Source organism: Nelusetta ayraudi, unplaced genomic scaffold (assembly GCF_046127955.1).
Source record: "Nelusetta ayraudi isolate G7.1 ecotype Tasmania unplaced genomic scaffold, CSIRO-AGI_Nayr_v1 ptg000174l, whole genome shotgun sequence".
Lineage (NCBI taxonomy): Eukaryota > Metazoa > Chordata > Actinopteri > Tetraodontiformes > Monacanthidae > Nelusetta > Nelusetta ayraudi.
The window spans coordinates 230,268-255,266 of record NW_027466223.1 but is presented as its reverse complement, the minus strand read 5'-3'; the positions used below and the strand labels follow the sequence as shown (position 1 = coordinate 255,266).

Sequence of the window (24,999 nt, the reverse complement as noted above, 5' to 3'; positions counted from 1 at the left end):
ATTTGGTTAGCTCACCCGAACCCGGCCGCCTCGACTGCGAGGAAGCGGCGTGTCGGCCAGCGTTATTACTTCGTACGTTTTCGTCGGATGCCGGTGTTTGTTTGCCGCTTTGCTAAACGTACCGCACGCTGGTACTGTCTCCCCGAGACGTGAAATCAACTGGTCTAAATGACGAGTATCAACATCAGGCCTCCTTCATCTCACTAGTTGAGTACCACAAGGTACTAAACGCCGGAGAAATCGTAATTACAATGTAAACGCGCGCAACAGTTTGACCCGACATTTGTGTCCTTATTTTCAGTCACGTTACTCAACCTGTCACGAATGTAATGGATGCTACGTGCCGCCTCTCGTGTCCTTGTGCACAATGTTTTCCTCGTTAGCTGCACTGATATAATGGAAACAGTTGGCATGAGTTTGGTGCGATAACATGAAGCGTCGGTTGTCACAGTGTCACAGTCGCTGTTCAATGTGATGTTGTGAGAAAAAAACAAAACAAAACAAAACAAAACAAACAAGCGACTTTGCCGGAACGACGCGCAGTTTATTTGTAAACAACGCACGGGAAGGGATACTTGAAATGCCCAGTAAACCGTTACTCAAAGTTTACTAGTGATATAATCGTGGTATTGTTGCTGATGCTGTGTGCAATATGAACTATTCCTGCACTGTCTGGGGGGGGTTAAAAGTTGGTATCACAGGAACAGTTTGATGTCTCTTGTTCAATAATAGCTCCTTGAAAACACATGACTACTATTAATAATAAGCAGCCCCTGCTTAAATATTAAAAACAAAAAACAAAAAACTCAATATTAGCCACTGTCAAATTGATTATTCTTGTGTGTGCTTGTTTTGTTTTTGTTTTTTGTTTTTTCCGTTGTTGTTGTTTTGTTTTTTTTTTGGTCCATTAGCTGAGTAATGTGGTCTAAATGTATGTGTTTTATGCACTAGTGTGCTACTAAAAAAAAAAAAAAACAATTGACAGAGGCAGCAGCTGTTAGCGTCTCCTCATTGCGAAACTACAAGTTTGGTTTTACATTTTGTTTTGTTTTCTCTCTCTCTCTCTCTCTCTCTCTCTCTCTCTCTCTCTCTCACCACCACTCTCAGGCAAACACAAAAAACGACGATGTCCTTGAAGCCGCGGGTGGTGGATTTTGACGAGACATGGAACAAGCTACTGACGACAATCAAGGCGGTGGTGATGCTCGACTACGTGGAGAGGGCCACGTGGAACGACCGCTTCTCGTATCCTGCGCTGAAAGCGAGCGTCGCCGCTCGCTCCGCCGTTTTAAAGTTGCGCCGTTCGGTGTCGCCCGAGCGTTTCGCTCGTCAATGTGCATAACGCTAAAATCTTCAGCGATCAGGTCGTCGTCGTCGTCGTCGTCGTCGTCGTCGTCGTCGTCGTCGTCGCCGCCTCCGGTTCCCGATTGAATATTTTTATTGTGGTCACTCTTTTTATTAATCCCTGACTTTTGACACCAGTGATATCTACGCCTTGTGCGTAGCCTACCCGGAGCCTTTGGGCGAACGGTTATACACGGAGACCAAGGTGTTTCTTGAGAATCACGTGCGGCAGTTGTACAAGGTGAGGACTCTCTCGGCGAGACGAGATGCCCTTCTTCTTTTTTTCTCTCTCTCTTTTTTTTTTGTCGAATGTAAAAAAAAAAAAAAAAACCCGTTGCGCTTCTCTGCGTCTTTCAGAAAGTGCTGGAGTCGGAGGAGAAGGTGTTGGTGATGTACCACAGATACTGGGACGAGTACAGCAAAGGGGCCGACTACATGGACTGCTTGTACAGGTGACCGTGCTGCGCGCTGTGTGCCCTCTGTTGACGCCGCTGTGGTTTTGGGTGTGCGCGCGGGATTTTTCGCGAGTGGTGGTGGCGGCGGCGGCGGCGGTTTCATAGTCGGCCACATTTCATAAAAAAAATCTCTTCGTTCCACTTCATTTTGTTTGTTTCCAAAGTATGAATGGAGGTGTTTGCCGGGTGTAGTTTTAAGCTCTGTGGCGCGAGGCGTGATCTGATTGCTGTGATCTTGAGATGACGAGCAGGTTTCTGTTGGTGCTGACTCTTGTTATTTTTGCGTCGTCACGTCGCACTTATTCCACCCCCAGTCATTATTTTTTTTTGTTGTTGTTGTGCACTTAAAATAACAACTTAAAACGGAAGATATTTGTGACATTCCAGCTTTCACTCGGCTCTGTTGTTCCAAGTCGGTGCTCCTGTGAAGAGTTTTCAGATCTATTTTTATGCTTTTCAGCCTCTTCAGTCTCTGTCTGTCTGTCTGTCTGTCTGTCTGTGCACAGGTGTATATTTTTGAAAGCTGCTATCTTGAGTCAGTAATATGTTGTGTGTGTGTTTTTTTTGTACCAGTGACACAATAGTAATGTATGTCATGAAAGACGGAAGAAAGTCACAAATTGATTCATTTTCGGCTCGTTTTTAGCTGCTGCTCCGTTTCCCCTACTGTCGTATTGCTTTGTGTTGCAAAGCCGGCCAAGTCTGCTGCGAAGTCAAAGACGCAAATAATGTCACGGCGAAGAAACTCCGCCCTCTGTAGGCCTCCTGTGGCAAACTTGCGAGAGCAGTAGCAGAGAGAAAATGAAATTGTCCCAGAGACGGGACGTTTCCCAGAACGCTGTCTGCGCTTGTAATGTGTCAGTGTTTATTGTCAGTGCCCGCACACACACTTGAAATAGAAGGCTCGAGAACAAAAGTGAAAATGAAAGAACGCGCGAGGAAAAAAAAAAACGCATTCGTGTAAAACAGTCATTAAAAACAAGCGCGTTGTGATACTTTTTTTAAAGTTAATGACGACAAAGACCGCGAACGTACAATGTGTCACTTGGCAAATCCACAAATTTGCAGAGTTACTTCCTGTATTCCTCACATAACCAGCGAATATGCATCACGGTTACTCATAACATGTTTCTGATTAACATGACATCTTTTTTTTTAAGTCACCGTTACTGACAACCTTCCAGGGATGTCCGAAGTTGTTGTCCGGCAGCCCACATAGTCCATTCCAGATCATTGACTGTGTATAAAGATGGGGAAAGCGCCTGATTTCAAAAATAACGGCCCAAAAAAATTATATTCTTGATCTAATTTGGAGTCAAAACGGCCATAAAGTTGTGGCTAACAGCCAAGTGTTGTCCTTCCATGCCCGATGTTCAATCCCATGTCTCCTGACGCCTCTTGCAGGTATCTCAACACTCAGTTCATCAAGAAGAACAAGCTCACAGAAGCAGACCTGCAGTACGGCTACGGCGGAGTGGACATGAACGAACCTCTCATGGAGATTGGAGAGGTACCGGCTGAGTTTCACCCCACAGTTCAATGAATGTGCCGCGAGGCTCGTCGCTATTTTCACCAGCGGTTCACCAGCGGCTCGTGGGAAGGAAGTCTCGTCCGCCCGTGGCAGCCTGGCAGAAAGGCAGAGCTGTAGTAGAAGTGCTAATCGACTTAGCTGAGCTAGTTTGCTAGCTTGCAAAGTTTTTGACGAACTGGTAAACCTGGAGTGCTGCAGTGGTCAGAGGAGACAACTCTGTGATTTTTTAACTAACTTAAAAATAATAGTCCTTTTTTTTATTCTTTTTTTTTTTTTTTTTTTTTTTTTTTCATTTGTAAAAGTTCCAGGATGAAATTCCATTTGAAAATGAATCGGGTTCTTTATGTTGGAAAAAGGGAGAATGGAGAGTTCATCGGGATTATTTGGAGCGGACAAACACGACCTCTCTTCACTCTGCAGACGCCCAACGTAAAGCAAGCGCCTGTTTGGCTGTTTTGTGTGTCGTTTGCAGTTGGCTCTAGATACGTGGAGGAAGCTCATGATCGAGCCCCTGCAGGCTGTGCTCATCCGGATGCTGCTGAATGAAATCAAGAAGTAGGTTCCCCAGCGTTCCCTCAACTGGTCTGGCTTCCAAAAAAAAAAAAAGCGTTGAAACACACCAACTTTTTTTTTTTAATTATTTTTTTTTTTACCCCCCATTACTTTGCAGTGATCGGTGTGGTGAGAACCCCAACCAGAAGGTCATCCACGGGGTCATCAACTCTTTTGTTCATGTTGAACAGTACAAGAAGAAGTGTCCACTAAAGGTAAGCGTGGTGGACTCGGATCAGGAGCAGCGGTTTCGTTGTCCTCCAGTAGTTTACCTTCCTTAAATGACGGTGATGCGTCCCTCCTGTCTTGCAGTTTTATCAGGAAATCTTCGAAGGGCTATTCCTGACAAAAACGGGGGAGTACTACAAACAGGAAGCGTCCAATCTGCTCCAAGAGTCCAACGTCTCACAGTACATGGAGAAGGTAGGCCGGCCAGTCGCTCACAAGTTCTCCTGGTGGATCTGCGAAGTGGAAAACACGTTGCGACAGCTTCGTCGTCGTAATTTGATTTGGAGCAAGGATGCGAATTATCGATCAATTCATTAATCGGTTAGTCGATTGACCTTATCGATCGATAAACGATTAAAAGCGGCAATTTTTTTTTTCCCCCGAGAACCTAAATTTCACAATGAAAAATGTGTAAGGAACACATTAAGTAACCCTTAAATAATATTGAGGGTCCAATGTGACCCAGTTTTACATTGGAAATGTTCAATTAATTGAGGCTGATTTAATTCAATTTAATCGATTAAATTCTTAATCAACAATTAATCGATAGTCGATTAATTGTTAACATCCGAAGTTTGAAGTATTACATCTCCGCTGTAGTCGCAACACGCAGGATCGGAACTAAACGCTCGACGTGCCAGATTGGCATTTGCCTGTCTTGTACAAACGTTGCTGATACTCATATTAATCAATTCACCGCTTGGTTATTAACCCGGCCCGGTAAGGCTTCTTGTTCAGCGTGAGAGCAGATGAGGAACACTCGATGGTGACATAAGAATTTAATCTGAATATTTGCTTTGCTGTTTCCCCTCTGAGGCTGAGCTCACAGACCTTCTTGGCAGATAATCTGATTTTCTGAGCCATTCACGGACCTGATAATAACAGAGCTTATTAAAGCTTGGCCGGATATGAGGGCGGTTGTACCGAAGAGGATTAGGGCCACAGGAAGAGAGAAAAAAAATTTTACAGGAAGGAGATTTTTATTAGTCGACGTTAAAAAAAAGACAAAATTTCGCAAATAAAGTCGGAATTTCGTGAATAAAGTCGACGTTAAAAAAAAGACGAAATTTCATGAATAAAGTCGACATTTCATAAATAAAGTCAACGCATATAAAGTTGAAATTTTGTGAATAAAGTGGATAGTGGATTAACCCAGTTAGCCACAGTTAAAAGTAAAGCGGCGTAAAGCCGGTGTATGGTTCGCCATACACCTGCCCACAGCAATCAGGAAAACTGGCGGAAACAGAAGTACTACACGAGACTTGCGCGCAGAGCCTTTCGACTTTTATCTCGACATTTTGACTTACTTCGTTCGCGTTGACATTCATTGCAAAATTTAGATTTTAATCACGAAATGTCCTCTTTTTTTTTTTAACGTCAACTTTATTCTCGAAATTTCGATTATAATCTCGAAATTTGACATTTATTCTCAAATTGGAAACTTGAAAAAAAAAATCTCTTGTGGCCCTAATCCTCTTCCGTACGTACAGTTGGCACACTGTGTGCTGTGTTAATATTGTGGACAGTTTTTGTCAAGTTTTCAATAAGAATCCAGTTATATACATATATAGATCTCTACTGTTTTTGTTTTTTTGTTCTTTTTGTTGCTAATTGCCTTGACCGAGTCCATGCGACGGTTTCACCGTTCCACCAGGTTCTAGCGCGGTTGAAAGATGAGGAAATGAGATGCCGGAAATACCTGCACCCCAGCTCCTACGCCAAAGTCATCCACGAATGCCAGCAGAGAATGGTGGCAGACCATCTGCAGTTCCTGCACGGGGAGTGCCAGAGCATCATCAGGCAGGAGAAGAGAGAAGGTCAGTGTCCTGTGACATTTAATAATTACATGCATTGTGGAATAACATGGGGGGGGGCGGGGGGGATACATTCCGCCCGGCGTGAGCCATTGTTGGCCAACGTGGAAAGAGCCTCGGGTGAAAATCGTGTTTCCATGCCACTACTGTGATGCTTTCCACTGTGAATATGAAAAAGAAGGAACTTTAAATACGATTGATAAATGATAGATAATATAATAAATAAGGCCAATGGTTTGGAGAGAAAGCATGTTATTTTATTTTGTGAAATGAAACAGAGACTTCCAATTGGTGGAATTCCTTCATTCATTCCATTCATGATACTTAAGAACTGTCGAACGTGTCAAAAGCCATGAACATTAATGTGCGTCTTGAACTCTAAATGCAGCATGCGCCGTGCAAGAATAGCCGTTTAGACTTCTGCTGTTGTGTTGCTGTGCTCGCGCAGACATGGCCAACATGTACACCTTGTTGCGGGCCGTGGCCAACGGGCTGCCGCACATGATCCAGGAGCTGCAGGTCCACATCCACAACGAGGGCATTCGAGGCACCAGTAATCTCTCTCAGGAAAACGTCAGTACCGCAGCAGCAGCAGCCCAGCGCGGGTTTTTGTCTTGTTTTTTTTTGTTCGTCGTCTGCAGCGTCTAATTGAATTTGAAATTTTTTTTCTCTCCTGCTGTACCAGATGCCAACCTTGTTTGTGGAGTCAGTACTAGAGGTTCACAGCAAATTTGTCCAGCTCATAAACACAGTTCTAAACGGGGATCAACACTTCATGAATGCACTCGATAAGGTATTTTGCTCCCTGACCCTTTAGAGTCAAGTCTTTTTTTTTTTTTCTTTTTTTCTTTTTTTTCCAGAAAGTGGTTGATGCCAACAATGCCGTTTTATCTTGATCTTTCTTCTTCAGGGGTCTAATAATTTTGTAAAAAAAAAAAGTGTGTGTGTGTGTGTGTGTGTGTGTGTGTGTGTGTGTACACAAATTTGGTTAAAAAAATTATTTGAAAATATTTGATAAAAAATGAATGTACTCCCTGTCAAAACAGTGATGTGTTCGTCTTTGGACAGACGGGATTAATATTAATTTTTTTACACGGACGTCTCTCTTTGTCAGGCGCTGACATCCGTGGTGAACTTCAGAGAGCCAAAGTCCATCTGCAAAGCCCCCGAACTGGTCAGTGCACCGTGCACACATTCCCCCCCCACCCCACCTCCCACTGAAGGCGACGAGGGCGCGACTTAACCTCGTCTCCACCTTTTTGTCTTTTCCCGCTACGTCCGTCCGTCCGTCCGTCCAGCTGGCCAAATACTGTGACAACCTCCTCAAGAAGTCTGCGAAGGGAATGACGGAGAACGAGGTGGAGGACAAGCTGACGAGCTTCATCACAGTGTTCAAGTACATAGACGACAAGGACATATTCCAGAAGGTGACCGCCGCTGCGTGACGTGTGCAGAAAATGTCTTGTAACCGGTTGGACCGAACCTGCATCAACTTTGGGTTTCCATAACTTTCCTGCGATGTCAATTGTTCATGACTCTTTTCACTCTTTCTGCCCAGTTTTATGCCAGAATGCTCGCAAAGCGGTTAATACACGGTTTGTCGTTATCGATGGACTCGGAAGAAGCGATGATCAACAAACTAAAGGTAAATCCGGGGTTGATTTCAACGCGGGCCCCTTGTTGATCCGAGCGCAGCCTCAGACCTCCCGTTTGCTCTCGCGTGCGGTGTGTTTTTTTTGTTTGTTTTTTTGCAGCAAGCCTGCGGCTACGAGTTCACGAGCAAGCTGCACAGAATGTACACGGACATGAGCGTGAGCGCCGACCTCAACAACAAGTTCAACAACTTCATCAAGACGCAGGACACGGTGGTGGACCTGGGCATCAGCTTCCAAATTTACGTGTTACAGGTGAGCCGAGGCTTGAAAGGCCTCATTCAGGCCGTCAGTCTGTGGAAAAGGAGGACGTGGCCAGCAGTTGAATGAATGATTGTTTTATTTTGTATGAATGACAGACATGCAAAGCAGCGATGCAAATTATTGATTCGTTCATGAGTAGTTGGTTGATTGACGGTTGATTGATGAAGCGGCCATTTTTCCTGAGAACCTAAATTTCACAATGAAAAATGTGTAAGGAACACATTAACTAATGTTGAGGGTCCAATGTGACCCATTTTTACGTTTCAGAACAGTAAAAACACCCTAAACATTTATCCTCTGACTTTAAGTTGACTCCTAAGGGGTCACAATTCAACTTTTAAAAGTTTTAAAGTAGTTTGTTTTAGGTATATTATGACCATCACAGTATCTACAGGTGAATTGGTCTTTCCTGCCACGACACTGTTATTATGATATTAACTGGCCGTGTAAAAAAAAAATAATTGCGATTAATTTAATTTAATCGATTAAATTCTTAATCGACAATTAATCGATTAATTGTTAACGTCCCTGATACAAACGAAAAGGATCGACAAGAAGCCGAGATTTATGGTAAACCCACACCCCTTGCACCTATTAAATTTACAATCAATCACGGTGTTAGAGACAAGATCATTAGGCTACTTTGCATGTTATAACATGGACCAATTTGGCACATAATTAGGTACGCAAACAATTAATCAAAAAAAAAAAAAGAGTAAATAAGTAAAATTGGATGTTCTTGCAGAAATTCAAACAGTCATATCATAATTTATGAGAAATAAGAAATAGCCGACTATCGCTCTTTAAAGCAGATAGACCAAGAGAAACGCTAACAGGCCAGAAATCGTTGAGAACGCCATCTCCATGGAAACGTTCGCCTTCGTGCGAGTGTGTCCGCAAACAAACAAACAAACAAAAAAAAAAAACACCAGGCTTTAAAACCGCACGAGCCACACGTTAATCAAACCGGAACCATGTTCACTCAGTCGGACAGAGCGGTCGCCTTCGCCTCTGCCCGAACGCGCGTGACGTCTCCTCTGTTTCTTCCGCAGGCTGGGGCTTGGCCTCTCACGCACGTCCCCTCCTCCACGTTCGCCATCCCTCAAGAACTGGAGAAGAGCGTGCAGATGGTGAGGCGACGGGACGGGACGCGACGGGTCAAAAGGGGGGAAACGCTGCTTAATATCAACCTCTTGTCTCATCTTTCCAGTTTGAGTTGTTCTACAATCAGAACTTCAGCGGGAGGAAGTTGACCTGGTTGCACTATCTTTGCACAGGTATCGCCGAAACACTCTTTGCACGTCCCAAGAACCAGAACTCCGGTCGCTTAAAAAAAAAAACGACGACTGTGAAAATGACTGACTCGCGTGTGTCTCCTCAGGCGAGGTGAAGATGAACTACCTGTCCAAGCCGTACGTGGCCATGGTGACCACCTACCAAATGGCCGTGCTGCTCGCCTTCAACAACAGCCAGACCGTCTCCTACAAGGAGCTGCAGGACGGCACGCAGATGAACGAGAAGGAGCTGCAGAAGACCATCAAGTCCCTGCTGGACGTCAAGATGCTCAACCACGACTCGCAGAAGGTCAGAGCCGTGCGGTGTCTGCTTCGCTCGGACGTCAATCAATTCTGAAACCTGATGCATTCATACTTGGGATGGTCCAACTTTTTTTTTCTTTTTTTTTTCTTTTTTTTGCAAATTAACGTACTGCCATAATCTCCGTTGTCCTATAAATAGGTACATTCCCTGCAATTATCCATGCCTATTGTTTTGAGATACGAGTCGCTGAAAGATCCTCCCCTCAAAATGTATCAAACGCACATTTGACCAAAGTGGGATTTCTGATGGATAGTCGGGCTGGTAACATTCCTCAGAAATTAAATTAGAATTTTGGTTTTAGAAATTGGCCCGGATATTGAATATGTTTGAATATTATTATTAATATACATATATTTTTATCCCTAAAGAAAATGACTTGTTATTGTAAAAACAGTACACCATTGCGCACCCTGCCAAATGCCTGCATGCTTTTCTGGTTAAAAATATGTTTTGTGCAAAATTCGAATATTGCTTTTTACATTTTTACAAATGTAAAAATTGCTTTCAAAATATTAATTTCCCAGCCCTTGTGGATAGCCATGATAGTTTATTTTTCAACAAATGATAGCCGCTGATATCCAATAACAACCTTATTTATTTGTTCACCGTTCCCATTGGCCGCAGGAGGAGATTGAAACAGAGTCCACGTTTTCACTAAATATGAGTTTCACCAGCAAGAGGACGAAATTCAAGATCACTACGTCGATGCAGAAAGACACGCCGCAGGTGAGACGCCGCGACCCTCTCAGCCTTCTTGGCCCCTTTAAAAGCACTTTGTAATAATCTTTCCCCGCGTGCTGATCAGGAAATGGAGCAGACGAGGAGCGCCGTGGACGAGGACCGCAAAATGTATTTACAAGCAGCCATCGTGAGAATCATGAAGGCCCGCAAGATGCTCCGGCACAATGCCCTCATCCAGGAGGTGTGTGTGTGTGTGTGTGTGTGTGTGTGTGTGTGTGTGTGTGTGTGTGTGTGTGTGTGTGTGTGTGTGTGTGTGTGTGTGTGTGTGTGTGTGTGTGTGGAAGGTTGTCTTTACTGAGTCTGGGTCTTGTGTTTTCTTTATGTTTGTGCCCAGAATTACAGATTCTAAGGGTCAAGGCTCTGAGTTTAAAGGTCCAGTGTGTAAAACTTTGCCTGATTGATGATTTTGGGCTTAATATCCTGCCCATAAATACATTAATAAAAGTGTATAATCACGGTACAATAACAATTCAGCTGCCCAACAGCGCATTTCATAATTGGAGTGAATGCTCGCGTCCTCAAATAAACCATTAAAGAAGAAGGTGGACGAGGTATCCTGGCTTGTGCTCGCAGGCCACCGTAGTTCACTGGCAAGCTCGAGAGAGAGGGAGGTCACAGAGTCCCTCAGGGGACTGAAGTGGAAGAGTGCTGCAATCTACAATGTAACCACTTGATGTCGCTGTTTCTTCTTCGAAATATCGAAATTTTACACACTTGACCGTTCAGAGAGAGAGAGATTCGACAGAGGTTAAAGCGCCGACGGGGAATGATGATGCTGCTTCGTCTACGGTTCGTCTCAGATTAGTTGGTGCGATTCCACTTGACGTCCAACCCGATTTATTAAACCCTTGTGCTGTCAACAAAGCTTCGCATTTGGAGGTTTTTTCCGACTCTCCACAGCCATTCATTCGAATTCAGTCGTGCCACTTGTGTTTTTGTTTTTGTTTTTGTTTTGTATTTTGTCACCAACATTAAAATGGCGTAAAAAAAAAAAAAAAAATCAAACTAATTGACTTGTTGTTTTGCAGGTGATCAATCAGTCCAAAGCCAGGTTCAACCCGAGTATCAGCATGATCAAGAAGTGCATCGAGGTGCTCATCGACAAGCAGTACATCGAGCGGAGCCAGACCTCGGCGGACGAGTACAGCTACGTGGCTTAGGCCTCTCCAGGGAAGGGAGAGGCGAAGCTCTCACACCTGCCCGACCTGCAGGGGCCGACGGGAGGGAGGCTGTTGCTGCCTTGTCGGGCAGTTGCGGACTGAAAAAAATAAGTAAAAGGAAACCCAACAAAAACGCAAAAGATGAAAAACGAAAAAGGACTCCTCTATCCTCTCTTAGGCTTTTGGACGGCCGTCGCCCCCTGCCCTGATTATATGTGGTGACTGCAAGCAGGACTGGTGCCTCCATCGTTCAAAGTACAGCAACAACAAAGGAAGAAAAAAAAAAGAAAAAAGGTCATTGTGTCACGTCGGACACCACCACCACATTTCCCATCACCACCACCACCTCCACACTTCCCACCCACCTCCTGATTATTTTTAAAGCTGTTTACAACATCACCAGTGCCGTGCGCGCGTGCGTCGCAACAACTAAAGAGAAGAAAAGAAAGGAACGCCTCCGGCTGTTGGACGGAGCGGAGAGAGAGAGAGAGAGTGAGAGTGAGAACGAGAATCATCGCAGCCAGAACAGAGCCCACTGGTGGCTACACATTAAAGAATCCTGCTTTCTTTTTCTCACATTTGGAGTTGTCGTGTGTTTTATTTTTATTTCTTTGTTAAATGTACTGACTTAGGAAAAAGAAAAAGAAAAAAAAAAAGAGACCCTATTGTAATAAAACTGGTTATACTGATTATGTATCATCTTTCAAATGTAAAGAGGAAATGAGGCGACAAACATGATCATGCTGCTTGTCAAATAAATAAAAACAAAAGGTTTTATGTAAATATTTTGTCTCGCGTGCCCCTATTTTTTATATATTTTATTTATTTATTTATTTTTAGCAGATTTTCATCTTGACAGTAAATGTCAGTAAGTCTGCAAGTGACTTTTTTTTCTTCTTTTTTTTTTTTTGTATTTTCAAACACAAGAGTCAAACTTTGTAAGTGGAGCGTTGACCATCTTCTATTCATCGGTAACCAGATGTAATTTTCAAAAATTCCTGCAGATGGGGTCATTGATCTTCGGAAACATCGAGCGGCGGCATTCAGCAAGGATCCTTCAACTCACTGCTATGACTGACTGGAGATCACAGAGGGGTGTGTCGTGGAGACCTCCCCTCAGTTTGTCAACGTCTGTCATTGAGGGAACAGTAAACGTGGAGATACTTATGTTTAAAAAAAAAAAAAAAAAAGGATATTAAAAATACTCTTGTAAAAGCACTGATTCAACTCCTTTACTTAAGTGAAGTGAAAAGTAAAAAAAAAAAAAAAAAATACATGTGTTTTGCCATTGAAAAAAAAAAAAAATTCTCTCTGTACTGAAAACCAAACAGTGACCCCAAAACAGAATTCCTCTAAAACAATCACCTCTCTAAATAAAGTGTCATCCAGTTTTATATTTAACTTCGCTACAGCATAGTTGAAATGGTTCCACTTCGACCAACGACAACGATGATAAATGTCGAGTTATTTTTTAACAGAAATTGTATCTTTGGTGTTTTGTAAACGCAAAAGAAACGAGCTGATGTTCATCCAATGAAATGAGTGGAGAGTACAAATACTTGTGTGCAAATGTAGGAAGTAAAAGTTATCAGAACATAAGTAATTGAAGTGAAGTACAGATATCTGAAAAAACATAAATAAATACACTTGTAGGGGGTCTCCTCACTGGGAGGGGTCTCATCGTTCTAGGGACCCTCTCAGTATGGATGATCGCTGTGGGTGGCTGTTTCCTACTGCAGGTCTCTCAGTGCCTTGCCATTTCAATTTTTATTGTGCTGATTGACTGACATTTTCTATGTATTTACTTATTTATTTTTAAACTGTTTTCTGGGATGTTTTGTGTGTGTTTGTATGTGCATGTGTGTGTGTGTGTGCGTGTGGGGGGGTGGTAACCTGTATGTGACTTGGGAGGACACGGGTGGATGGTATTTGCTCTATTTTTCTTTTATCTTCACTAATATTTGATTTTAATTTCTGTTAAGCACCTTGAGTTGCAAGCCTTTGTATGAAAGGTGCTATATAAATAAAATTTGATTGAATGATTGATTGATTGACTAACAAAGTATTTGTACTTCCCACCTCTGCAAAACACACACTTTGAAGCACATTTAAATAAAAAAATAATAATAAAATCTTCAGCTCTTGTAAGAACCAAACTGAAAAGTAACATCTCGTTGCACTTACAGTAAGTAAACACTTTATCTGCTCGGAACATGGGGTGTAAATATTTGGGCGTGATGACACTGAGCTGTGTAAAGTTACAGGCAAGCATCTGAGTTTTTTGAGCACAGGAGGTCAGAGCATCTAGCTTCTGCTCTTCCTCTTTTTCTTTTTCTTTTTTATCTCAACTCAGCGAAACCTCTCTAGAAACTATAAGATGCCCACAAACCTGGACTAAGTCGTCAGATGTGCTGTGGTCACACACGTGCAAAACTTTCGAGAAACAACCAAACTAACCACACATGTCCGACGTTGCTGGGCTCCTCCTTCTGTGCATTCCTGATGCGCACTGGATAACCTCCCGGCTGGGCCGCTCGGGGTGTGAAGAAGGTGACATAATGGACGTGTCGTGACAAGCGCCGGATCTCAATGTTGTTACTATCAGTTCTTTTGAATATTATGTGTCACAGGAACAACAAAGACACGTTGAGACGTGCCAGTTTGTGAAATAAACAGCTGAAACAAATGCTACAATTGTGCGAATGAGGCTCACAGCAGTGCTTTGTGTTTAGAAAAAGGCCATTAAGAAGGTTAAAACCCTCCTCAGTCTGTACCTCCTGGCCTTGGTGTCAACATCAACTTTTTTTTAAAGCGTGTAATTTTTGGGAGATTTTGACAAAAAACACCGACATCAAGTGGTTACATTTCCTTAGGGACTCCGAACCCTCCCTCTCCCGACCTTGCCAGTAAAACTACGGTGGCCTGCGCACACAAACCTGGATCCCTCGTTCACCTTCTCCTTCATTGGTTTCTTTGAGGACACAAGCGTTCACCCTAAATACAAAACACGCTGTCTTGGAAATATGGTGATGCACGATGGCAGCTAACTTGCTATATGTAAATTCTTATACTGTATACACATAAACATTGTTCTGAGGGTAGAAAAGCCAAATTACTTTAATTGTGCTGCGACTATACACTTTTATTCATGTATTTATGGGCAGTATGTTAAGTTTTTACCAATTTAAAAAAGTCATCAATCAGGCCAGATTTTTTTTTTTAAATGGTGATTTAAGGTGCAGACGCGCTACCGTTGCGCCACAGGGTCCCACCCACGCCAAACAGCTGTCTATTGTCAGCAATTGAGGACGGATGCAGATGGATTTGCATATTAAAAATATATTTTCACTTCATAATTTCTCCTACACGCACCGATGGGAAGTGCAGAAGCTGCTTTGCCCTTATCTGTTCGTGTTCACTCGTTTGGATTACACGAGATCATAAAGAATTAGAGCCGCAGGGAGTGAAGCTCCGCGGGAAAGGCTGCACTTTCTTTTTCTGTTGTCTGTGAATTGGGTCACGCTGGAGATCCAGCCTCTGGCGCATCACTTCCCTTGCAATGCATCTCAATTATTTACTTACACGCAGTGGCAGTTATGCCCTGGCCTGTCCAGGATATACTGTGTCGGCCTTGGCGGACGCATCACAGGTGTAACTCTGTGAAGACAGACTGGACACGCTTGGGTGTCCTGCGCCAGGGAGGACGTCAACAAAGCGTCGCCTCTTTTCCCCTCTCGATGAAATCAAACTCATCTTTAAGGTGACATCGTATCATATATACGCCGTCATAAGGAATTGACACCCACTGTGCAATGCCAACACATTTTGTATTATTCTGATTCCTGAGTTTAAAAAAAAAAAAAAAAAAAAAAAAAGTTTCACAATGACACAACGCTCATCCTGCTGAGACAACTGATTTAAAAGCCCTTCCCCTTATTTAGTGGCTGACCAATCACATTTGATGACCAAAAAAGGCATCGCCCACATTGACTTTTCAGGTCTTTAGAGCAGAACCTCCTTCTGAGCAGCAGATGCACTTTATACATAATCCAGTTGAGTCCAGAGTTGAGTTCAGAATCTCTGTGTCACAGGTCACATGAGAGATATGCTAGATATGTGCATCTATCTATCTATATCTATATCTATATCTATATCTACATATCTATATATCTATATATATATATATATATATATATATATATATATATATATATATATATTGGTAGTTCCAGATTATTTTCCTGGAAAATTCCTGGTGCTGAACAATTGCACATAATATGCATGCATGAATCAATGCATACTACTTATACGTATGACATGTGAAATATTGTGGAGTGTGGTTGGGGTTGAGTGTTTCCCCACAACCTCAACCTCCTTTCAGCATAACATAAAGTAACATTGCGGGCAGCATGTTAGGTGTGTTAGATGTGATTAGATTAGTTAGATTGTGGGCAGCCTCTGGATGGGGTTCAACATTATTATTGTATTGCACGGTTTTTTAATTCAGTTTTTTTTATTTATTATTTATCTATATGAATTATTTTTTGTGGGTTTTGTACACTTTCTGTTTGACAATTGACAAGTTCCCACCACCTCCGTGGACAATAAAATACTTATAATAAGAACAGTGACACACATAGATAGATAGATAGATAGATAGATAGATAGATAGATAGGCAGACTCGGTGCAGTTGTGCGCCGCAACTGTTGGACTTGCAACACGCCTCGACATTCCCGCTGCCTGCTCGAACATGTGGGCGACGCAGCCAGTTGCGGTGCGCTCTCCTTGTGTGCGAGTGTGTGTGTTTGTGTGTGTGCGCGCACGCGCGCGCGTATGTTGACAGTGCGTTTTGAGCGTGCGCGCGTGTGTGTGTGCGCGCGCGTGTGTGTGTGTGTGTGAGTCGACGCCGCCGCGCCGCCACCCAGCAGCCCTGCCTTGAGGAACCAGCGCGGGGCTCGAACAGAGAGGAGAACAACTTTTTGTCTGTGTCTTTTTTTTATTTATTTATTTTTTTATTGTATTGTATTGTTGTTTGTCCCCCCCCCCCCTGTTTTTGTTTGTTTTTGTTTTTTTGTTTTTTTTTGGAGGGTCGAGTTTTTGGGACGCGGCAGCCCGGAGTAGTGAGGATGTTTTCCGGGGAACGTCTCGTCTCGTCGCCGCGGCTCGTCGCTCCTCTGCGGGATTAATTGATCACAAAAAGGCGGAAATATGAAAGTGACGGTGTGCTTCGGGAGGACCCGTGTGGTCGTCCCGTGCGGGGACGGCAGCATGACGGTGTCCGACCTGGTCGACCAGGCGGCCATGAGGTACCGGAAGGCGATAGCCAAGGTAAGAACCCCCTCAACCGACACCTCCTCCCCAACACACCCACCGGCACCCGGCGCAAACGTTCCCTCGGCGCTTCGGTTCCTCTTCCTCGCGCATCCACGGAGCGAACCGAGAACATGGCGCTGCTCGGAGTCCCGGTAGAGAGGGTCGGTTTCCCCCCCCTCCCCGCTACCCTCCACCGGTTCTACTGTCACTACCGGCGAGGTGAACAAGTTATCCGAGAGTTTCCAAGCGGAGTTTTATTATTATTAATATTAATATTATTATTGTTAATACTTTTTCTTCGACGTGCTTCTCGTAGCTGTCACAAACTCTCGGACGTCCCTGGAGACAGTTCGTGGAGCAGTGAGGAGAAGTGAAGGAATGGATGGAGGAGTAGGGGGCGGAGGGGCAAGGTCGTGGTGGAGGGTGAGTTTAGACCAGGGGTGGGAAGTCCTTTTGACTCGGGTGGGTTCTAAAATTTGACAGAGGGGTCTATGGATACAGTATGTGTGAGGGATATGTAGAAAACATGTGGCTTTGATAGCTTTAATGTCAATTGAAAATGAAATTAGCTCTTTATTGAACTGACTCTTAAAACACCGAAGAAACATGGATGAAATACAGCTATTTTTTTTATTTTTTTTTATTTTTTATCACTTACTGACTGCAAATATAATTTCTTCAAGTTCAAGCAGGCCGTAGTCTGCCCATGCCTGGTTTAGTGCAAGGGTGGGCAAACGTTTTGGACTGGTGGGGTCACAATGGGTGGGAAAATATGGGAGGCGCTGTAGGAGCAGATGGATGGAGTGTTTTTGGTGAGCCGCCTCTTTGGAGGAAAAAAAAATATATCACGGGACACTGTAGAAAACATGTGCTTCGATGTCTGTTGATACGAAAGTGGTTCAACAAAATCAGCGTCTTTGAAGCCCCACGGCATTTATCGTTTTTGAAGTGACTCTTAAAGCACTACATTTTATTCATTTTCAGGTGAAAACCAATGCTTTACCCAAATTAAACCTTGACCACCTTTCTTTTTAGTATCCAGCAAACCAATCAACCCAGATAAGGAGAAGCAACAATTTGGGCAGAACTGAAGTAAACCCCTCTCGGACTCCTCACCTCACACCTGAGTTGAGGCACGCGAGGCTCCTGGAACCTCCTTAAAAAAAAACAAAAAAAAAAACAGATGGTATATTTTCCCGCTGCCTCTGTCGGCGTTGCGTCGTCACGTCTACCTCCAAAAGCAAACATTGGCAAAGTAGGTCAACATTAACAGTCACTCATGAAGAGCACTTCCTCCTTTCGCACACAGCGACAACCCCCCCCCACGCACCCCCCTGCGCATTCCCGAGAGTTTTCAATTTATTTGTTTATTCATTCATTTGTTATTTGCGGTCGTTAAGCCGAACAGGGGCGACTGGTCCATTGATCCATGTTCTGGACGTCTGTCATTTAGAAGCGCAGTAGGTGGGCCGGGGGGGCGACTCGACTCTGGGTCAAAGCCAACTCTGGTGCAACGCGGTGCCTTCAAAGACCTTTGGACTATGCTGTCAACTATGTATAACATATATTTTCGAGTGACATTCCACAACGTTGCGGTGATGATGGTCAACACTGCAATTTGAACACTCGAACATACAGACGTGTAAATGAGTCGTGCTCAAGTGCTCAATCCGTCAGTCAACCTTTGTTTACCAAGTGCGAAATCAGAGGCACCTCGAAGTGCTTTTTCAGTTTGACAGATTCAGTTTGTTGAATTTCCCTATTGAAAAAGAAAAAAAAAAAAAAAAAAAAGAGCCAAAATTCAAATTGAAACACTGTGTTTAAAACACAGACGCTCTTCTCCGGACCCGTTGAATCTACTTTTAGCATCATGAAAAAAAAAAAAAAAAAGTTTGAATTATTTAGGCATAACGAGAGAGATGTGAGCAATGAGGCTGTTACGCAAGAGTGCATTGTGTTGTGAATCTTTTGTTTTGTTTTGTGCAGCGCGTATTTCATTTTTGCCAGGATAAAGTCAACAGAAGTACGATTTTTTTTTTCTTTCTCCGTATCAGCCTGTTATTCTAGCTAAGAATAGTTGCATAGTTGTGCTCTGTGTCATCGACCGCTGTCAGTACTGTGCGCATCAGAAAGATGGAGAAGTTCTGACCCAAGTTTGGCGGTGGACGGTTTCACGACCTTGCCAACTTATTCTTGGCAAAATCACCAATGAGTCCACCTTCTCTCTCCATATTTTTTTCCTCCTTGCAAAAAAGTAATGCGACACATTTCAGCAGGTTCTCGTCAAGCCAATGCTTCCGTCACCTGCCTCTTGCCAGTACGCGCGACACATCTCAGGTTGCAAAGATGGTTTCACAAGATGGAATTGAAATTCAGCACTCGCACCTCCTGCAACCACTCCTCTGTGATATTGCACCTCTTATATAACCGCCTTCCGGGTTGACGGACCCCGCCGTCCAATATTGTGACAAGCTGCGTCAGTCTGCCCCCCCCCCTGTTCTTCTCTTGACACCCTACAGTCGCCGGCTACAGTCTCAGAAGGAACCAGGAAGCGCATGTCAAACATCCACTCAAGGGCCTTTAAGTTTCCAGTCAATCTCTTTCACTGGATGCAGTCACGCAAGATTCACTGGCCTCAGCCTGCATTTTTCTCTGTTCTCCTGCTAATTTTAGCGGTGCAGTGCAGTGCAGTCTTTGCAGTTATGCAAGAAAGAGCGTCATGTAGATGTCATTTTTGTGGAATTTTGTGCGTGGAGTTTTCAATGTTGGCTCCTTTTACAGTCCGCTCCGGCCGCGCTGGGGACGTTAAAGTGAAGCATGGCCGATCTGTGATTTTATGCTAACACGTCTCGACAGTCGAGCTGCAATTTTTTTTTTTTTTTTTTTTTTAATTCCGCTTGGATCTTTGTTTCCCACAGCCGCCCCGTCTTAAATGCAGGCTTAAGCCTAAAAGCATGTAATTTCCCATAAATTCAGAGAATCTGGCCCAGGAGACATGTCACTGCAAAGTCATGTTGTTGAAATGCCCATGTGAGGAGGACAACATGGGTGAGCACCACAATGTCCTGCATTTATTTTGGCTCTTTCAACACAAAAGGAGAAAGTCAATGTGTGTGTGTGTGTGTGTGTGTGTTTTGTTGTTGTTGTTGTTGTATTGAAGATGAGTTTTCACTAAAATAATAAAACACCACCTTGCACCTCTCCCCTGTGAAGAACAGAGATGTTTGTCCGTAGGATCACTGAGTTTATTTTTTCTAAATTAAATTGTTTTTGCATCCCAGTTGTGGTTTGCTTGATTGTCGTCTCTAAAGAATGCCGCACGTCGTAAACACATGGATAGATCGTAACTCGCAGAGAGTCATGACGAATGCGGTCCTGCATCGTGAGGACTTACTTGGAAATTACAGAGTGTAACACTTCATGACTTGTGAGTTATGATTTGTTTTGGCGGTAGATCGAGCCTGTGATGATGTGCTGGTGTTGCGTTGTAGTTATATCACCGTCACCACGCTTTCAAGCATCGAGCTGAATGTTTTGTATGATGCCAAACAGCTGGAGAAAAGCAAGAGTTAATGTAAAGAATAAGCATTCAGATCTTTTCAGAGTGTGTTAAGTGGGAAATAATGCATGTATGCATGTTTATTCAATGATACACACAGGCTTCAATACTGGCTCAATGTTCAATATTTCTTCATTAAATACCGTCCAGGCAGTATGACTGGCTATGTTTTTGCGTCCTTGTAATTAGTGACTGTGAAAGAAGAAAGAGTTCATGTTAGCTAAAGTTGCTAAAGCCGTCAAAACTTGGAGAAAAAAAACATTACTTTAAGATTGTATATTCTATTTAGACATGGGTAGTGCTGATTTTTTTTCTGGAGCTGCCCATTAGTCCGACCTCCCTTTAGGGTTAGCGGTAGGGTTACGATTAAGGTTAGGGGAGGTCGGACCAATGGGAGGTCGGACCAGTAGGAGGTCGGACCAACGGGAGGTCGGACCAACAGGAGGTCGGACCAATGCCGTGCTCCCGATTTTTTTCTGTCTTACGTAACAGTTTTTGCTTTGATTGGTGTTGCTTCCTTCATCTCCAGGCCGCCAAGAAGCGAGCAAATTGTTTTCTGATGGTGCAGATGACTTGAACACTTGTTGCAGAAGCACAATGCCAAGCAGAAAAAAGGGGGCCAAACGTTACTGGGGGGGAAGCTGTCAAGGCTCATTGGTTCACCGCACTCAGCGGCGTGCTGCTTGCGTAATGGAGAGGAGCCGCCGGACGCGAGTGCGAATGCACCAGCGGCGGCGGGTAATTGGGAGTTTATCATGTGAGCGGACCGTAGTACCCGGAGCTCTGCGATGGCCTGCTGGGCGACAGGAATCCACCGCTGATGGACGGCGACTGAGCAATCGAGTCGACGGAGGGTTCAGCTGCGGTCGAGCAGCAGTGATTTTACTTTCTCGCACAGCGGGGAACCAAGGAGGAAATGTGCGCTTGGTGATTCTCTCCTCCTTTTTTCTGCATCTCCTTTGAATCCCTTTGTCCTTGGATTGTTCTTCTCTGTCTTGCTTGTTCTTTTATGGGTGTCGCGTTTTTCCCCCCCAGCTGGTCGGGCAGCAGCCCAGGATTCGCGAACCTTGAACTCTGCCCGTCCGACTGTTTTAAAAAGTTCACCCAGTAAAGACGCGTGTCACGTGCAGCGTTGACCTTGCTCCCTCGCAGAGGTGGCTGTGCAAAGAGAGTTGGCTGTGTTAGAAGACTGCAATGTGGAAAACACGCTTTACTTCTACAACAAGGAGATTAACATTATGGAATTTCACCTCGAAAGTGGAAAGTGCAAAGTCGACTCCCGCAAAGGCTCGCTAGCATTGAAGTATGCCCTTGGTATATATCAGACATATTGTCTTGATAGCTGCCATTCTTGCTGCTGTCGTCTCGGCTGGGGGGGGGGGGGGGGGTTTCGATGGCGACGACACAATTTGGTTCAACCTGCTGGTTTCAGACGATCCAAATAGCTTCTAGCAAGGACGGACAAGTGGCGAAAACTAGCGCTTTGTGCTAACACACTGTACACAATGAGTCTGCGAGTTGTGCAACTGTGCAATGAGCAATGTATCTGTTGTGTCCATATCAAACAAATAAACGTAAACATAAACAAGACAGTAACATAAAGGTCAAGCGTGTGAAATTTGGCTTAATTAGTGGCTTTTTTTTTTTTTTATTGGTAAATAAATTGTTGTGATGACGTTTTCTTCCGATAACGCCAAGCATCTTTTTCTGCCACTGGCTACAAATGCTTATCCATGAAGGTTCTCATGGTGACGGCCGGGCTCCTCCAATTGCTCAATAGTGGGCAATATTCAGTGATAAGTGGCTTAACCCATCCGAAGGTCTGATGATCACATGGTCAACACGACTAGTCAGCAGAATTTGTTATTTATCACACCCGCCACACGACTTTCCCCTTCTTGCTTTTTCTGTTTTTAAATTTGTGACTTTGTCACAAGTTCCTCTGTTAGAGTAGTTTTTTTGGGATAGCACATCCCCTATTAAGAGTGAACATGCAGGAGGCTCGTCCCGTTTGATACCGCGTTGGCGATCTTGCGTGATTTGATGAAAGCTAGCGCCGTCGCTTTCGACTTGCGCGGTCTCTTCACGCTGGTTTCCCCACGTCTGCTGTCGCCCTCTTCTTACCACTGTCTCTCCATTCCCTCTTCAACTCACGCTCCCACAGATAAGGCACGGCAGTACGGCGGGTTCACCTTGGGTAAGGCTAGCATTAAACTCCCTTAAGAACAAAAAAAAAAAAAAAAAAAGAAGAAGTCTGGTAGCAGTTAAAGCCGCTGTGTGGGAGAACCTGACAGAATTAATTGCCCAGTCCCCCTTGCTCTTTAGAGACACTGCTTTTTTTTTTTATGCGCCGCTTGCTCTGTCCGCGGAAGATGCATTTTCTTTTAGCTCGTGTTGCTACAGGCCTGCTTGATCTCCATCTATTATGCTGTCAAAACACATTCTCCACGTTGCCAGTTTCGCACACTGGCAATTTGCTTTCGATAAAAGGCCGGATTATCGCGCTGTTCTCCAACTCGCTTGTTGCCGCTCGACGGCCCTCTGCAGCTGCGTATTTGATTTTCCCAGAACGGAAAGTTTAGGCAAGGTGACATGTTGCAAATGTGTTTCTGGCACCGACCGTCAATATTATGGTTGCTAAATCCGCCAAGGATGGAAAAGCACTTTGGACCTTGTCAACAAGACCTTAACGGGCTGTCTTTGCCGCTTCCCGCTGCCTCTACGCTGCATGTCTTAATACTAATACCAGATTCATCAAGAAACACTGTATTATTATAATTTTTTTATATATATATCTCCCATTCATGAATGGTTTACACTGTACCTCAGCTTTTCTACTTGGGGAAAAGGGCTCCACAGCACACAAAGAAGAAGAAGAAGGCTTATTATGCAATCCGTTCTCACGCAGTCCGTCGCTCTGCAGGCGGAAATAATGAAACAACCCAAACTGCAATGGATGCACACGAGAGCAGACTAACGGATGAGAAAAATATTTTTCTTCTATGAACCTTTGGTTGATTACTTCCTGTCACTGACCTCTCAACTGATCGTAACAGATAGGATTAGTCTCCTTATTATCGTCTATCCATCAAACTTGCGGCTGCACGCCAATCTGTAACTCGGGCCAGAAGGGCAATGTGTACCGTAGCCTTGTTCAGACTGCTAGCCAAAATCCGATTTTTAGCCCAACCAGTTCGAAAACGGATGGCGAATCCAATTTTTTGCAAAGTGGATTGAAACCACCTTCGGGAGGTAGTTTCAAATCACATTTGGACAGTGTGTGAGAGTGTGGACAGTCAGCCCTAAAAAAAAAAACAAAATCGAATTTGAGAAGGAATCTGAATTTGAATTAGATTTCGCCTGCAGTCTGAACGCAGCCCATACGAACCACTTCCAAGACTGTGAAACTGCATTCTTTTGAAGCTTCAGCTCTGTGGGATGCAGTGAAATGAACCGCAGGATTTAGCCGACCGGTGGTTTGCGAGGAATGGCTTTAAGTCCACGGGGTCAAGTGAGCCAAGTGGCTTCTGTTAACAACTCCATTCAGGGATAAAGTTGTGAGGAGTGATTGCATTTCAGGTCTCACCCGTGTCTGTCTCGCTCTTCGTCAATGGCCAGCTTTCCGTGTGATTAGGGCCAATTACAGAGGTGATATTTGTTTTGAAATATCGAAGCCGTGCACGGAGCTCAGAGTTGTTCCTCTCTGTTCTTATAGTGCAAGGTCTCAGTGATGTGTCAGTTCTTGCCTCCGGGCCGCATCCAAGTGTGAGCAAGTTTAAGCAAAGGCCAACTATGCGGTTTGCAGCGTTTCAACACGCCGGCAGCGCCGGGTCCTCCTGGGCGTGATCTGCTGTTTTGTCAACAGCTCGTTTTTCAGGCGGCCACGGTCGCAGCCACACACGGCTCAGTCAATGGAGCGAAAGGCAGGGCTGTTTGTCCAAGACTTAGGAAACAAGACCTCCAGGTTGCTTTGCCTTTAGGAAGTCACAATTGGGAAGCGAGGTTTGCGCCTCCTGAATGGATGAAAGGTTATCAGGTGTTCCATTAGGATATTATTCCCTGCTGCCGTTGGAAGCTCTGACTGTCTAAACAACCGTCGCCTCAAGAAGTTTCGTTTGGACCACAAGCACAAATAGAACATTTTGGTGTCATTGTTGGGAGGCTTTATTAGGCTGTTATGAAGGTTTTTTTTTTTTTTTAATTTTTTTTAATTTGAGGTTTTAATTATTATTTCAAAGGTGCTTGGACTTATATTTTATTGGGACATATCTAATATTAGCGGTGATGTTGGTGTTGTTTTTGTTGTTTGTAACCTTTATTTAACCAGAAAAGGTCAATTGAGAACCAGTTCTCACTTGACAATGACACCCTGGCCAAGAGGCACCACTAGAAGGCAGATACAAAACAGCAAACACTTATAGGGACCCTGTTATGGTCATTTCCAGATTTAATACATTTATTATGGAATTTTTTTTGTTTTGTTTTTGGTGTGTTAGTTTGCAAGCCAGTCACAAAAAGACACGTTAAAGAAATGGAAAAAGTCAGCTTGTGGAAATAGGACCCCTTCAAAGACAACAAACAAACAGTTACAATTACAAATATTGGGGTAACTGATCATCCTCATTTAAAACCCCTTATTTCCCACCGCAACTCAGCCCTGCCTGTCTGCCTCCGACTGCTTCAGTCTCTATTTCTTCATTTTTTCTATTTCCTTCTCACCCCGACCGGTCAAAGCAGATGGCCGGTCTCCAGAGTCGGGGGGGGGGGGGGGGGGGGGGTTTGCTCG

The 24,999-nt window shown here is 44.0% G+C and overlaps 2 protein-coding genes across 2 annotated transcripts in view; both read left to right on the top strand.

Moving 5' to 3' along the window:
- Positions 1-1,107: 1,107 nt before the first annotated feature.
- Positions 1,108-12,125, top strand: cul2 (cullin 2). The gene is made up of 20 exons (XM_076014841.1): positions 1,108-1,245; positions 1,483-1,585; positions 1,702-1,796; positions 3,204-3,309; positions 3,803-3,885; positions 4,001-4,097; positions 4,195-4,305; positions 5,765-5,927; positions 6,373-6,497; positions 6,610-6,717; positions 7,039-7,098; positions 7,223-7,351; positions 7,483-7,569; positions 7,679-7,831; positions 8,893-8,970; positions 9,051-9,117; positions 9,222-9,424; positions 10,064-10,165; positions 10,245-10,361; positions 11,209-12,125. Exons 1-20 carry the CDS (start codon positions 1,127-1,129, stop codon positions 11,338-11,340), a joined length of 2,238 nt encoding a protein of 745 aa, XP_075870956.1. The 5' UTR covers positions 1,108-1,126; the 3' UTR covers positions 11,341-12,125.
- Positions 12,126-16,403: 4,278 nt separating this feature from the next.
- Positions 16,404-24,999, top strand: part of LOC142880891 (partitioning defective 3 homolog) — a 230,543-nt gene continuing 221,947 nt past the window's right edge. Inside the window, exon 1 of the mRNA XM_076014870.1 lies at positions 16,404-16,669. Coding sequence (XP_075870985.1) covers positions 16,550-16,669 — 120 coding nt within the window. The 5' untranslated portion in view covers positions 16,404-16,549. The remainder of the gene's footprint in view (positions 16,670-24,999) is intronic.

Coding starts and splice junctions, on each gene's coding strand:
- cul2 (XM_076014841.1), top strand. CDS start 1,127: ATGTCCTTGAAGCCGCGGGTGGTGGATTTTGACGAGACATGGAACAAG. Junction 8,971..9,050: donor TGGAGAAGAGCGTGCAGATG/GTGAGGCGACGG, acceptor TCATCTTTCCAG/TTTGAGTTGTTCTACAATCA. Junction 10,362..11,208: donor ACAATGCCCTCATCCAGGAG/GTGTGTGTGTGT, acceptor GTTGTTTTGCAG/GTGATCAATCAGTCCAAAGC.